Source organism: Lepidochelys olivacea (assembly GCF_965140295.1).
Source record: "Lepidochelys olivacea isolate rLepOli2 genome assembly, chromosome: 18".
NCBI classification, from domain to species: Eukaryota; Metazoa; Chordata; order Testudines; family Cheloniidae; genus Lepidochelys; species Lepidochelys olivacea.
In genome coordinates, this window is record NC_140428.1 from 7,043,453 (window position 1) to 7,059,896 (window position 16,444).

Genomic DNA, 16,444 nt, shown 5'->3' on the forward strand with positions numbered 1-16,444 from the left:
AGATTTCTTTTGGCCCAATCCTCCAATTTGTCTAGGTCCTTCTGTATCCTATCCCTCCCCTCCATCGTATCTACCACTCCTCCCAGTTTAGTATCATCCGCAAATTTGCTGAGAGTGCAATCTACACCATCCTCCAGATCATTTATGAAGATATTGAACAAAAAAAATATTTTAAATATTTTAGCACCTCTCTTCCTGAAAGGTCTCAAAGCACATCACAAACTATATGCCACATTCTGAGAGCTTCAGCTCCTTGTGAATCTGACTTTGTATATCCATTAGCCCACTGAAAAGCAGCGTGGACCATGTAACCAAACAGCACACAGAATGCATCACACTGGTAATGGGAGGAGACAATTTTGTCAATGACACCAGAGCAAACTGTTCTTATGAAAAGAGACATGGGGGTCTTTAATGTCCAGGCAGGGCAGATACAACTACAGTCCTAAGGTCTCATCCAAAATACCCGTAACACGATGCATGTAACTTAATTCATTTACCTTAAAAGATGACTTAATTAAGCTTGCCAACATATGAACCTGTGCTTCCAGGATTCTAGATACTCTAAAAGGATGCTTAGATCTCTACAACATCCCCGCTAGGCACTTACACAGTTGCCTACTCCCCAAAAACATTTAACTTGAAAGGGTCAGACAATGCCAGGGGATATTGGGAGTTATTTCTCCTTTCCCAGTTGCTCATCCCCATTGATTTTGCTCATCTAATACTCATTGCACTGATCAATGTTTTGCCATCTCCTTCATTCAAATGATTCAAGTCTCTCAAGCAAAATAACCTGCTAGTGACAGATTCTTTTGCAGCAGAAGCACCTGCTTGTTCAAGGTGCTAGAATTTCTTCCCCTTTGGGCAAGGCAACACTTAAATACATCACATAACTTTAAATGCACCTTGCAGAGCGGGTTGGGTTTCAAAAGCTCATTCTAATCCATTTAAGCAAGCTGCTAGGATGGCCATCCTCCTTGCAGAAATTTGCAAGGCACGAGTCTAGTGTATAGTAGAAAGCCTCCTCAGAATTCTGCCTGAATGGAAGACATGCAGATTCGTAATCTATCTCAGACCTCGGTTGTGTCTACACTACAGACTATACTGGCATAGCTGTGCTAGCATAAACCTGTAGCGTAAGTGCAGCCTACACTGATGGAAGGAGTTTTTCCATAGGTGTAGGAACACCACCTCCTCAGATAACAACATATTCTTCTGTCAACACAGTTGCATCTACAATGGGAAATAGATTGGCTATGTCTACCTAACTTTTAAGTGAAGTCCAAGCCCTGTACTACACACAAACTTGCACTGGTTTAATTAAACCAGTGAAAATCCCTGTGTGGACATTCTTGTTTTGGTTTAAGAGAGACTTATTCCCAAAGAAGAGTGCCTATGAAACCCTTTGCACTGGTTTATCGCTTCTGTAATTAAATTGGTACACCTCTGCCTGGACGAGCCCAGAATTTTTCACCAATTTGCAGAAATAGCTCTTTGGTCAGGAAGGCTGGAAGGGGTGTGCAAAAGCTGCTGAGGAGTGGGAATGATTAGCTGTCTTTAATGTAAGTGGGTACATATATGTGGGTATATTAAGGGTGGTTTTTTTTTTTTTTTTTTTAAACAACACACCAGAGAAAATGTTTTATTGTTACTTAAAAAAAAAATGGTCTCATCTTTTAGGGCACAGGTTATCCATCTTTGATTTCATAGTGTGGACCAAATGTTAATGGAGAGCCTGGTCTCCTGGATACCTCTCCCTCCATCCACAACCAGACACCTTGTCCACTCCCACTAGCAATCAAATATCATCCCTGTGCATGTACAGCAATTATTTACATTTAAAAGTAAGAGTAGGAAAGTATTTAATATATTTGTAGCCTTTAAAAAAGTGATTTAGCAGGAGAGAGAGCACCATGTGAGTGGCCAGCACTCCACGGACCACTACCAAGTGCTCCATAAACCACCAGCCAGAGCTCCATGGGTCGCTCATGGTCCATGGGTCGCTCATGGTCCATGGGCCACAGTTCACAAATCATCATTTTAGGGCTTCACAAACTTTGCAGATTGTGGATGCATCTTCATAGTGACAGCCAGCAGATCATCTTTGGTTGTTCAAGAGAGATACACAGAGACTTAATTTGCTCAGAAGCAGCTCAGTTTTGTGAAGTGTACTTTGTATAGTACCAGCCCTGTGAAGAAGAGCATGCTTGAGTCATCTTTGGACACAGAGATAGTACGTACACCTATTTGTGCCAGAGAAGCCAGTGCCCAGGCTGCACTCAGACTTCATACACCAGTAGGGATTGGGCAGAGCTGGGAAAAGCATTGTGTCACTTGCAGCACTTGTTTCAACTCTTTTGCTTAATGTTGTAGTTTGTTTTCTTCCTTTTGTTTTTTTACTTCTGGGGATTTTGGGTTCCTTAAGCACAGCAAGGCAACTGACAGACACAAAGAACAGTAGTGATGGCTGGGTGACAATGGATGTACAAGCCTTTGAGAAGAGATGTTGGTTATCTGCTTCCAACGCTGCAACCTGTTGATAGAGCTACCACCATAACAATGCAGTGTTCTTGAGTCACAAGACACACTGTAGTCCAACAGCTGCAAAACTAAACGGGGGTCAGTTATTTTATTGGCCCATAGGTCATCTCCCAGCCTAGAGGAGAAGTATTTGAAATTGGATGAACCTAGCTTGTACAGTGACACAGCTAGCTCCTCAACCTTTAAGTTCACTCTGCAAAAAGGGTCTCCCAAGCAGCAGCCCCATATTTACCACAGTGGCCTACACCTCTCTTCTTTGGTGTGGACACACACACACACACACACTAAATAAACATAAATTTGGATACAGAATCTACACATTGAGAAGGAAGACAGCACCACTCAGAGATGGTGGTGCATTCAACAGCTGTCTAAAGGAGAAATCGCTTTACTTTCTTTTAAACTTGCAATGTTTGTCTTTATTTTTGTTCTTTATATTTTCAAAGTGAAAAGAAATACTATTGAGTCATTTTCTTTCTCTTTTTAAATATTTGTTCTATGTATTTACAAGCCTTAAAGTTGTTCTAAAGGTTTTGAAAGTATCACTAGTACTTTTTTTCCCCCGGGGTAGCACTTTGTTTTGAATGACTTTTTTCTGGAGCACTCTGGTCCATAGCGTTTTTCCCAAATGCATTTCCTTCTGTTCCAAGGTTATGTGTGTTTTGATTACTATTTTCTTTTTAATCTCTGAAGCAAGCTGAGAGGCAGGCAGAAAAATCTGACAATTAAAAAAAAAAAAATCTCTCCCTCATGTAGCTTACCCCAAACCCTGTTGAAAGTTTTGACTATCTACCATGCTTTGATACAAAACTGAGGTGCAGCTGAAGGGGAGGGAAATTTATTTCTCTGCTTTTTTCTATCATACAATTTGTTTACAGAAACTGCAAATTTAAAAATTACACTGGCATTTGCAGTCCTTAAAATAATAAATTAAAGTTTTCAACTTTTTTTTTGCTAAACAGATCTGTTTTTTAAAGTATGAGTCCTTGTTTAAAAAGAAAACAAAAAATGATTAAAACAGAAAATATTTTCTATAAATAATACATGTATTTTGGTTTAGTGCTCCCGCCCTCAGGTTTGACGTTTACTTTTTTTTCCCAAGTACCTTTTTCCTCCATGATCACCTTTATGTTTATCTATTTTTTTTCCTCTCCCACTCGTGCATATGTGGGGGAAGGAGGGGGTTATGCGCGAGAATTGGCCTTGCTGCACTGTGATTGGCGAAGACGTGAAACTTTTTAAAAAAATACTTAAATTGTTTCTTTTTTTTGTTTTGTTTTCTGTATTTTAAGTTTTAATTATCCTCTGATTCCTCTTCAGCCTCCCGTAGCCATGTGAAGAATGCTGTGACTGATTTCAGTGCTACTCCTTTCCCATTCTGCTCTCCTGGGTCCTTGCTGCTTTCCCATTTGTAAAAGGCATCCTCCGATATCACCTCCTCGTCATACAGGCAATCAAAAAACATCCGCAACAGATCTGCAAGGGGGAAACATCTGTTTAGTAATGTACAGTAGTTGGTAGACAAGGAAATACAGAAATGATTAGAGATTATCTGTTTAAAACCTGAATAAAAGTGGACTTTATTACAGTGAGAAGTGGAAAAGCAAGTAGCGGGAACTGCTGTTAATAGTGGTTGTGCCCTGATTATGCAGGATATGAAGGTTAAATACACACTTGCTAAAGTAAAGATTCCTCTGATGCTACAAAACATGCTGTCATATGTTAAAGAGAGGGCTGGAAAGGCAGCAGCGTGTGCGCATATACCAGCAAGTGGCCATGGAACAGAATCTACAGTGGCCATTCTGAGCTACCTAGTTTCACTAGTTTAGAAATTAGGACAGCATCTAAGTTACAGATACGATGATTTCTTACAGTATCCTGGAAAAACCTTTTGGGATTAAGTTTAGAAGCGTGAGCAACAAGGGTGATGTCGTGGTGGGAGTCTGCTATAGACCACCGGATCAGCGGGATGAGGTGGACAAGGCTTTCTTCCAGCAACTAATGGAAGTTACTGGATCGCAGGCTCTGGTTCTTATGGGAGACTTCAATCACCCTGATATCTGCTGGGAGAGCAATAAGGCGGTGCACAGACAACCCAGGAAGTTTTTGGAAAGTGAAGGGGACAATTTCCTGGTGCAAGTGCTGGAGGAACCAACTAGGGACAGAGCTCTTCTTGACCTGCTGCTCACAAACCGGGAAGAATTAGTAGGGGAAGCAAAAGTGGATGGGAACCTGGGAGGCAGTGACCATGAGATGGTTGAGTTCAGGATCCTGATGCAGGGAAGAAAGGAGAGCAGCAGAATACGGACCCTGGACATCAGAAAAGCAGACTTTGACTCCCTCAGGGAACTGATGGGCAGGATCCCCTGGGAGAATAACATGAGGGGGAAAGGAGTCCAGGAGAGTTGGCTGTATTTTAAAGAATCCTTATTGAGGTTACAGCCCAATGTGTAGAAAGAACCATCCTGATGTGTAGAAAGAATAGTAAATATGGCAGGCGACCAGCTTGGCTTAACAGTGAAATCCTTGCTGATCTTAAACACAAAAAAGAAGCTTACAAGAAGTGGAAGATTGGACAAATGACCAGGGAAGAGTATAAAAATATTGCTCGGGCATGCAGGAGTGAAATCAGGAAAGCCAAATCACACCTGGAGTTGCAGCTAGCAAGAGACGTTAAGAGTAACAAGAAGGGTTTCTTCAGGTATGTTAGCCACAAGAAGAAAGTCAAGGAAAGTGTGGGACCCTTACTGAATGAGGGAGGCAACCTAGTGACAGAGGATGCGGAAAAAGCTAATGTACTCAATGCTTTTTTTGCCTCTGTCTTCACGAACAAGGTCAGCTCCCAGACTGCTGCACAGGGCAGCACAGCATGGGGAGGAGGTGACCAGCCCTCCGTGGAGAAAGAAGTGGTTCGGGACTATTTAGAAAAGCTGGACGAGCACAAGTCAAGAGGCCGGATGCACTGCATCTGAGAGTGCTAATGGAGTTGGGGGATGTGATTGCAGAGCCATTGGCCATTATCTTTGAAAACTCATGGCCATCGGGGGAAGTCCCGGAGGACTGGAAAAAGGCTCATGTAGTGCCCATCTTTAAAAAAGGGAAGGAGGAGGATCCGGGGAACTACAGGCCAGTCAGCCTCACCTCAGTCTCTGGAAAAATCATGGAGCAGGTCCTCAAGGAATCGATTCTGAAGCACTTAGACGAGAGGAAAGTAATCAGGAACAGTCAGCATGGATTCACCAAGGGCAAGTCATGCCTGACTAATCTAATTGCCTTCTATGACGAGATAACTGGCTTTGTGGAAGAGGGGAAAGCAGTGGACGTGTTGTTCCTTGACTTTAGCAAAGCTTTTGACACGGTCTCCCACAGTATTCTTGCCAGCAAGTTAAAGAAGTATGGGCTGGATGAATGGACTATAAGGTGGACAGAAAGTTGGCTAGATTGTCCGGCTCAATGGGTAGTGATCAATGGCTCCATGTCTAGTTGGCAGCTGGTATCAAGTGAAGTGCCCCAAGGGTCAGTCCTGGGGCCAATTTTGTTCAATATCTTCATAAATGATTTAGAGGATGGTGTGGATTGCACTCTCAGCAAGTTTGCAGATGACACCAAACTGGGAGGAGAGGTAGATATGCTGGAGGTTTGGGATAGGATACAGAGGGCCCTAGAAAAATTGGAGGATTGGGCCAAAAGAAATCTGATGAGGTTCAGCAAGGAGAAGTGCAGAGTCCTGCACTTAGGATGGAAGACTCCCATGCACCGCTACAGATTAGGGACCGAATGGCTCGGCAGCAGTTCTGCAGAAAAGGACCTGGGGTTACAGTGGACGAGAAGCTGGATATGAGTCAACAGTGTGCCCTTGTTGCCAAGAAGGCCAATGGCATTTTGGGATGTATAAGTAGAGGCATTGCCAGCAGATCGAGGGATGTGATCGTTCACCTCTATTCGACATTGGTGAGGCCTCATCTGGAGTACTGTGTCCAGTTTTGGGCCTCACACTACAAGGAGGATGTGGAAAAATTGGAAAGAGTCCAGCGGAGGGCAACAAAAATGATTAGGGGTCTGGAACACATGACTTATGAGGAGAGGCTGAGGGAACTGGGATTGTTTAGCCTGCGGAAGAGAAGAATGAGGGGGATTTGATAGCTGCTTTCAACTACCTGAAAGGGGGTTCCAAAGAGGATGGATCTAGACTGTTCTCAGTGGTAGCAGATGACAGAACGAGGACTAATGGTCTCAAGTTGCAGTGGAGGAAGTTTAGGTTGGATATTAGGAAAAACTTTTTCACTAGGAGGGTGGTGAAACACTGGAATGCGTTAACTAGGGAGGTGGTGGAGTCTCCTTCCTTAGAAGTTTTTAAGGTCAGGCTTGACAAAGTCCTGACTGGGATGACTGAGTTGGGGATTGGTCCTGCTTTGAGCAGGGGGTTGGACTAGATGACCTCCTGAGGTCCCTTCCAACCCTGATATTCTATGACTCTATGATTTAAGTATCTTTGGAGTCCATTGCATTAAATGGAAAGGTTATCTATGATTGTGGGCCAGGATTGTATGTAATCTCTCTAGGGAGGAAATGTGATGTGAACCCTGGGAAGTATTATGAACTTCAAACGACTGTACTGAACAACGTGCCAGACAAGAATGGACTTTGGGGACAAACAGGGTCAAGTGATTTGCTTGGGGGGAATCTCTAGTGGGAGGTGAATGCAAATTCCCCACCCCATCTATGCAAAAAGCCAGCCTTTGGAAGTTATGCCTTGAGAAGACCATTGTCTGCTGATTACATGTTCCCAGAGTCTCAAGATCAAACGCCAAAACTGTTTGTTATGAACTTGTAATCACAGAAAATCCCCATGGTGGGTTTGAAGGACTGACTTCCACCAGAGTCCGGGTTGGAGCTGAGGTGTGTTGGAGTCTGGTAGGCTTATTGTCATGCATGTAGATTCTTTTATGGTTTTTAATAAGTTTTCTCTGTAATGCTTTAGTCTTAAGAATAAATGTACTTGCTTAGAGAGGGCTGTGTGGTAGCTTGGGACTTCTGGCAATTACAACTGTTCACAGCCTTTGGGGAGAAAGCAAAGCGCAGACGTTGGCCTGTTTATGCAGCCTGGCTTGCTGAGATATCACAGTGTAGACAGGGAACTGTACAGCCTGCAAAAACTTCTGTCAGGAGGGAGAGAAACCTGGGTCTCTAACCTAGAGAGGTGATGGCTGAAGACCCAAGAGCCTAGAGCAGATGCCCTCAAGGGCTCATGGTGCGGGTGTGCAGGTGCAGTTGCCCTGAAATGTAAGTAGAGCGATTGGTACTAAATGCAGCAGAGGATAAAACATTTTTTTTCCTCTCTCCACATTATGGGCATTTCCTTCTCGACTGCTTATGGTGGCAGCCAATAGAGGAGCTCACCTTCAGCCAGGAGGGTGGGGAAGAGTATTGGTCTATGATGATTTAGTTGGGGATTGGTCCTGCTTTGAGCAGGGGATTGGACTAGATGACCTCCTGGGTTCCCTTCCAACCCTGATATTCTATGATTCTAAAGCCATGCACTGTATAATTGGATGCTGTAATCGTAAAAAGAACAGGAGGACTCGTGGCACCTTAGAGACGAACCCATTTATTGGAGCATGAGCTTTCCTGAGCTCCAGCTCACTCCATCGGATGTAAAGCTCATGCTCCGATAAATGGGTTGGTCTCTAAGGCGCCACGAGTCCTCCTCTTCTTTTTGCGGATACCGACTAGCACGGCTGCTCCTCTGAAAGCTATAATAGTAGTTTGCCTTCAGCCCCTTGGCACCCACCTAACCAGTCTGTTCCACCTTCAGGAAGAGCACAATCTGCCAGACTCTATCTAAGACCCAAGTCTGACCCTCCACCTGGATCTTTCCTTCAATGCCATACAGTCATTTTTCAAATCCCAAACACAAAAAAACACTTACTAGGAGGCTGATCAAGTTTTACTATTGATGCTTGTAGTGCATAAAGTGCTTGTAGTTCCTTCTCCGTATCTGAGTCTAGGTACTTGAGTAAGATCGGCACTCTCTGCTTGACAACAGCCGTGTCCACACGGAAACTAGAAGAATCCGCTGGAGAGAAAAGAAGAATCAGGGTTACTTTTGATGGATCTGAAGCCAGGGGCAGGTTTTTCATCATATTTATTTATAGAAATAGAAATAACAAACTCAGGTTAGTCAGAAACGGGAAGAGGACTGAAACAGATGGGACACAAAAGAGTATTGGCTATTTCTATGATAGGAACATATCTGCTTCTCACTCCCCAATTCCAATGAACACTTTCAGAGACTCTGGACCACATTTTCAGCCAGGCCTCTCAACCCAGCCTTCATGTATGCACATGCAAAATTGCACTCATATTGTACTGGCTATTTCTATAATAGGAAGAGAAAGTTACTCACCTTGTGCGGTAACAATGGTTCTTCGAGATGTGTGTCCCCATGGGTGCTCCACTCTACGTGTATTTGTGTCCCAGCATCTCTAATCAGAGATTTTAGGTAGCAGTGTCTGTTCAGCCTGCACATGTGCTCTCCCCCACTCATGGTCTGCCTGGAGGCTATCTAGCACTGTGTGGGTGACCCCCCCTCAGTTCCTTCTCTACCGCAGAGCCCCTTATAGAGAACTCCGAAGTAGAGGAGAGGAAGGCGGGTTGTCGAGCACCCACTAGAACACACACCTTGAAGAACCATCGTGTTACTGCACAAGGTAACTTCCTTTTCTTCTTCAAGTGGTGTCCCTCTGGGTGCTCCACTACAGATGACTTCACAATAATATTCTCCATGGAGGGCTGGGGCTTCAAAGTAGACTCTGTTACTACAGAGAGTACTGTGGAGCTGAAGATGGCATCGAAGGCTGAATCTCCAGTGATCACATAATGTTCTGTGAAAATGTGGACAGAAGCCCAAAGTGCTGCTCTGCAGATTTCTGCAATAGGGACATCTTTAAAAAATGTGACCAAGTTAGAAATTGACCTTGTGGAGTGCGTACAAAGATTGCACCCTTGATAACAGTGATTAATGCAACCAGAGACCCATTTGGATAGTCTTTAAGCCCATATCACGGAGCCTTTGGATCTTTCCATGAGCGAGAGGAAAAGTTTAGAGAACATCCTGAAGTCCTTAGTCCTGTCCAAGTAGAATGCTTCTAACGTCTAGCATGTGCAGAATTACCTCCCTGTTACCACGATGTGCTTTTGGGGAAAAAAAGGAAGATGGATCTGTTGATTCATATGGAAAGCAGAGGTAACTTTAGGAGGAAAGGTGGGAGGCAGCCTCAGAATTACTTTGTCTTTAAAAAAGACCGTGTATGGTGGATGTCTCATCAGGGCTGCTATTTCTCCTATGTGCCTAGCTGAGGTGATGACAATTAGAAATGCTGTCTTCATGGACAGGTGAAAGAGAGACCAAGTTGAGGTCTCTATCCAGCCTTCATGTAAGCACATGCACTTGAATACTTGAATATCTACGCACAAAGAGAGGTTGACATTCTTCTTTTTTTCCTGAGATTTGAAAATAATTACAAGGACGTTTTTCTTTCAAAAGACAAACAGGAATAGAACACTAAATCACAAATAAGAAAACCAAAGTATATCTAGCCCTGCTAGAAGTCCACAAAAATGTACACCCCCACAGGAAGAGTTATCTATAGAAAAATATTCAGCAGCTTTTAGCCAGCATATACTCAAAAGAGCATGAAAGAAAAAGTCTGAGCAAAAATGAAAAAACCTAGATAGAGATGATAGGGGGGAGGGATACCCCAGGGTTGTGAGTTCAATCCTTGAGGGGGCCATTTACGGATCTGGGGCAAAAGTTGGGGATTGGTCCTGCTTTGAGCAGGGGGTTGGACTAGATGATCTCCTGAGGTCCCTTCCAACCCTGATATTCTATGATAGAAAACAAAACCAGAACAAGACATTACTGATATTCACAGAGCAAGGATGTATCAGGAAATCCCTAAATATTAATGATGAAATCCTGCAGCATCTAGATTTTAACAGTAGGTGGCATCAAGAAGATTATACTCTCAGAGAAAAAAGAACTCTCCCTTGATTTTGTCCTCTCTGAAATCCATGCAACAGTGAGATGAAATTCAATTACACCCATCCCAAGAGAAAACACTTGAAAGAATAATTTTTAAAAGGCTGAAACCTCACAGACAGTTCAATCCAGATACCTGTAAATTAGTTGCTGCTTTGTTAGCACATTCTCATGATTCCTGTTATCTTAGAGGAAAATAACAGCAGTATTTAAGCCACATAAATTTATTTTTCTCTAGTATCAGACTTTGAAAGTGAAATGCTGCACTCTCCATGTTCCATGGACGCTAGGGACCTCTGCAAAGATTTTAAGTCCAATTTTTTATTTAGAGTACCAAAAAAACAAACACACAAACAGAACCTATTTCAGAATAGCATCTAGTGGATTTTCATCTACATTGGAAAATCAGCAATCAGGCATAATTCAACAGAGGCGTAAGTCCCCACTCAAGGGGGACCAAGATGCTGCAGGTAAAGAATTGAAGGGCACTGGCAGACCTATGTGTGGAAGGGGCAGCTGGCACACCTCTCCTGCACTATGACTGGCTCTTGACAGTGGTGTCAGTCTCTGTCTTCACTTTCTTCAGCAGTAAAACTCTACAATCTGGGAGAAAAAAATCTTGATGCACAGTTTGTATCAAAGATTAGCCAGCCTCAAACAGAAAAATAAGTGGTTAAAATCCAAGTAATCTGTAAATTCATTACTTTCATATTTGATGGTTTTGTACAGCCTTATCTTGAAAGTTACTCACCTGTAATGGCCGCTTTACAAACTGCTGTCATTAAAGCTCTAAGGAATGTAGGTGAACTCATCTGGCTTTCATCTAGATTAGCCTGAAATCAAGAGTAAATGGACCAGTTAAAAGCACTCTAATGTACAAAAGAAACTGTTTCCAAAATCCACTGCTGCATTTGGCACTAAGTGCAAGTTCAGTGAAAGCTGCTACAGTAGGACTCCAATTAATCCCTTGTGTAAAAATTCATCTTCCCCACTAAACTTCTCAAAAATAGCTCAGCTGTGTTAATGTTTGCCAATATATCTCCTGTAATCAACACTACAATCTATCTAACTACACACGTTCACTATTCATTTAGCTAGAGAAACATTCTGAAATAATACTTGGCATTTATACAACATTTTACGTTTCCAAAATGATGTACAATTTTAATTAATCATGCTACACAATATCTCTGTAAGGTGAGTCTTATCCTCATCATACAGATTGGAAACTGACAGAGTGGTTAAATGACTTGCCCAAATCTACAAGAGAGCTGATGGCAAAGCCAGGACCAGAACCAGAACTGAGATGTTCCCAGACTTTCAGTCTTGTGATCTCTCCTCCGGACCATGCTGACTCTACAGCAGTAGAAAAATGACCTGTTTCTGACAAACTGTGTTAACAACAGAGAGGTGAAATGGTGCTGAACTATGTTTAGTTGCAAGCATACATCAAGATAAGAACAGCCATACTGGGTCAGACCAATGGCCAGTGGCCAGTGACAGGGGCCAGTGCCAGATGAGGGAATGAACTGAACAAGGCAAATCTGAGTGATCCATCCTCTGTCATTCAGTCCCAGCTTCTGGCATTTGGAGGTTTAGAGACACCCAGAGCATGGGGTTGCATTCCCTGATCATCACAGTTAATAGCTATTGATGGACCAACCCTCCATGTACTTATCTAATTCTTTTTTGAACCCAGGTATACTTTTGGCCTTCACAATATCCCACGGCAATCAGTCCCACATGTTGACATCCCATTGTGAGAAGAACTTCCTTTTATTTGTTTTAAATCTGCTGTCTATTAATTTAATTGAATAAAAATCAGTTACTAACCTGTAACTTGTTCTTCAAGATGTGTTGCTCATGTCCATTCAATGTAGGTGTGTGCTTGCCCCAAGCACCGCCGCCAGAAAGTTTTCCCTCAGTGGTATTCATTAGGTTGGTTCTGGTGCCCCCTGGAGTCGTGCCCTCATAGCGCGAGATACAGGGACCTGCCACCCTCTCTGTTCCTCCTTGCCGGCTATCTCCAACAGAGGGGTGGGGGTGAGAGTGGGGGTTTGGAATGGACATGAACAACACATCTTGAAGAACAACACTTTACGGAAGGTTAGCATTTTTTCAAGTGCTTGCTCATGTCCATTCCAATGCAGGTGTAGCAGGAGGGTTCAGAGTTCATTGACAAGCAGATTGTAGCACCGCTCTGCCAAATCCAGAATTGTCTCTGGCCTGCCTAGTGATGGCACAGCGTGATGCAAAAGTGTGGGCCAAGACCATGTTCCTGCTCTACAGATGTCCTGGATTGGAAGCTCTGCCAGGAATGCAGCTGAAGATGCTTGTGCCCTTGTGGAATGTGCCATCAGGGACGGAGCAGGGATCTCCGCTAAGTCGTAGCATGTGCAGATACAAGAAGTGATCCACGATGAAATTCTCTGGGCTGAGACTGGAAGACCTTTCATCCTGTCTGCCATCACCACTAAGAGTTGTGTAGTTTTCCGGAACGATTTAGTCCTTCTATGTAGAAGGCAAGCACATGTCTGACATCTAGTGAGTGAAATCTCTGCTCCTGGCTATTGGCATGTGGTTTTGGATAGAAGACAGGAAGGAATATGTCCAGGTTACTATGGAATTGTGAAACCACCTTCAGTAGGAAAGCTGGGTGAGGGTGTAGCTAGACCTTGTCCTTGAAGAATACCATGTAAGGAGGTTCCGAAGTAAGAACCCTAATCTCCAAGACCCTCCTCTAACAGCAGTAATGGCCACCAGAAAGGCCACCTTCCAGGACAAGTAGAGGAGAGAATATGTTGCCAATGGCTCAAATGGGGGACTCATGAGCCTCAACAATACCAGGTTGAGATCCCAAGGTGGGAGTGGTTGTCACACTTAGGGGTACTGTCTGTCCAGGCCTTTGAGGAAATTACTTCAGATCAAGTTTGCAAAGATGGACCAGCCAGTTACCCAAGGGTGAAATGCCGAAATTGCAGCCAGGTGGACTCTAATCGATGACAGCAATAGCCCTGGCTGCTTCAGGTGTAGTAAGTAATTCAGAATGAATGGCACTGATGACTGCGTGGGTGAAACACCTTTCTGTGCTGACCAGATAGAGAACCTTTCCTGCTTTGCCAGGTACACAGCTCTAGTGGATGGTTTCCTGATCCCTAAAAGGATCTCTCGAACCAGTCCGGATCATGCTAGCTCCAAGGAGTTCAGCCATGGAGCTTCCAGGCCGTGAGATGAAGGGACTCGAGGTTTGGATGATGTAAACGGCTGTGGTCCTCAGAGATCAGATCTGGAAACAGAGGCAAGCTGGTTGGTGTTTCCACTGAGAGTCCAGAAGGCTGGTAAACCACTGGTGACGTGGGCAGGCCGGGGCTATCAGGATCAGGCTTGTTTCTTCCTCTCTGACTTTCAGCAGGACATTGCGTATGAACGGAATGGGAGGAAATGCATAAAAGAGATGGTCCTTCCAAGGGAGGAGAAACATGTCTTTGAGTGAGCTTGGGCTGTGATTCAGGAAGGAGCAGAAACTGCAGACAGTTCCTGTTGTGTCTTGTTGCAAACAAATCTATCTGGGGATCTCCTCGCCTCTGTGGAATGTCCTTCACGATGTCTGGGTGAATGGACCACTCATAATTGGAGAAAAGTATCAGGGGATAGCCGTGTTAGTCTGTATCCACAAAAACAACAAGGAGTCCGGTGGCACCTTAAAGACTAACAGATTTATTTGGGCATAAGCTTTTGTGTGTAAAAAAACAGTTCTTCAGATGCATGGAGTGAAAATTACAGCTGCAGGATCTGCTGAGATGATCTGCTAACTTGTTCTGTGCATGGAAGATAGGAGGCTTTGAGGTGGACTGAGTGGGTTATATAGAAATCCCACAGGCAAACGGCTTCCTGGCAAAGGTGAGAGGAGCACACTTGACACGGTTTGTTTATACAGAACATCGCTGTCGTGTTGTCTGTAAATACTGACATACATTTGCCTTCCAGGTGGGGCTGGAACGTTTGGCAGGCAAGGCACACCACTCTGAGTTCCCCCGTGTTGATGTGTAGCGAGAGCTCTACCTGGGATCAGAGGCCCCGAGTTCTGAGTACACCTAGCTGCGCCCCCCCAAACCAGCCCAGATGCGTCAGTGACAAAAGAAATTGATAGATGTGGTCTCAAGAATGGGAGACTTACAAATACTGTCTTCAGGTCCAACCACCAAAGGAGAGTGGTAATTAACAAAGGGAGAAGTGTGAGAACCATGACCAAGCAGTTCTAGCCCTGCCGGTACACTGATGCTAGCCAAGTCTGGAGAGGTCTAGGTCGTAATCTTGTATGCTGCACCACGTAAGTGCACGAGGCCATGTGCCCCAGGAGTTTTACGCAGTTTCTTGCCATGGTGGATGGGGTGGTTTCTAAGGCTTTCTATGGTCGTGCCTAGGGCCTGGAACCCGGTCTCCGGAAGGCTCTGGCCTGGACTGAGTCAAGGACTACCCCTATAAATTCTATTCTTTGAACTCGTGAGAGTGTCAATTTCTGCATGTTTATCAACGGACCTATCTTCTTGAAGGTTGACAGTATTAACCATACATTTGCCTCCACCTGGGCCTTGGTTCTACCTTTAATCAGCCAGTCATTGAGGTAAGGGTAAACCTGAGTACTTTGGTTCCTCAAGAAGGCCGCAACGATTGCCATGCACTTCGTGAAAACCTGAGGGGCTGCTGACAGGCCAAATGGGAGCATAGTAAACCGGTAGTGTACCCGATTCACAATGAATCAGAGGAAATCTTCTGTGATCTTGAAAGACTGAAAAGTGAAAATAAGTTTCAGAGTAGCAGCCTTGTTAGTCTGTATTTGCAAAAAGAACAGGAGGACTTGTGGCACCTTAGAGACTAACCAATTTATTTGAGCATAAGCTTTCGTGAGCTACAGCTCACTTCGTCGGATGCATTCAGTGGAAAATACAGTGAGAAGATTTATATACACACAGAACATGAAAAAATGGGTGTTATCACACACACTGTAAGGAGAGTGATCACTTAACATGAGCTATTACCAGCAGGATGGTGTCCCCTGAATAGATATGTGGACACAGTTGGCAACGGGCTTTGTTGCAAGGATAGGTTCCTGCGTTAGTGGTTCTGTTGTGTGGTTGCTGGTGAGTATTTGCTTCAGGTTGGGGGGCTGTCTGTAGGCAAGGACTGGCCTGTCTCCCAAGATTTGTGAGAGTGATGGGTCGTCCTTCAGGATAGGCTGTAGATCCTTGATGATGCGTTGGAGAGGTTTTAGTTGGGGGCTGAAGGTGATGGCTAGTAGCATTCTGTTATTATCTTTGTTGGGTCTGTCCTGTAGTAGGTGACTTCTGGGTACTCTTCTGGCTCTGTCAATTTGTTTCTTCACTTCAGCAGGTGGGTATTGTAGTTGTAAGAATGCTTGATAGAGATCTTGTAGGTGTTTGTCTCTGTCTGAGGGGTTTGTCCTCACCCATAACTATTTCACATTTGGGGACTATTTCAAATCAGCGGCACTGCTATGGGTACCCGCATGGCCCCACAGTATGCCAACATTTTTATGCTTCTTGTCAGCAAGTTAAGGAAGTATGGGCTGGATGAATGCATTATAAGGTGGGTAGAAAGCTGGCTAGATTGTCGGGCTCAACGGGTAGTGATCAATGGCTCCATGTCTAGTTGGCAGCCGGTATCAAGTGGAGTGCCCCAAGGGTCGGTCCTGGGGCCGGTTTTGTTCAATATCTTCATAAATGATCTGGAGGATGGTGTGGATTGCACTCTCAGCAAATTTGCGGATGATACTAAACTGGGAGGAGTGGTAGATACGCTGGAGGGGAGGGATAGGATACAGAAGGACCTAGACAAATT

At 44.2% G+C, this 16,444-nt stretch overlaps 1 protein-coding gene across 10 annotated transcripts in view; it reads right to left on the reverse strand.

Annotated features, from left to right (window-relative positions):
* Window positions 1–384: 384 nt before the first annotated feature.
* EIF4G3 (eukaryotic translation initiation factor 4 gamma 3) overlaps window positions 385–16,444 on the reverse strand; it is a 440,166-nt gene continuing 424,106 nt past the window's right edge. For all 10 annotated transcript variants that reach the window (XM_084651415.1, XM_084651414.1, XM_084651413.1 and 7 more), the window contains 3 exons: window positions 11,337–11,418; window positions 8,474–8,620; window positions 385–4,020 (listed from right to left, as the gene is read on the reverse strand). In XM_084651415.1, coding sequence (XP_084507541.1) covers window positions 3,839–4,020; window positions 8,474–8,620; window positions 11,337–11,418 — 411 coding nt within the window. In that variant the 3' untranslated portion in view covers window positions 385–3,838. The remainder of the gene's footprint in view (window positions 4,021–8,473; window positions 8,621–11,336; window positions 11,419–16,444) is intronic.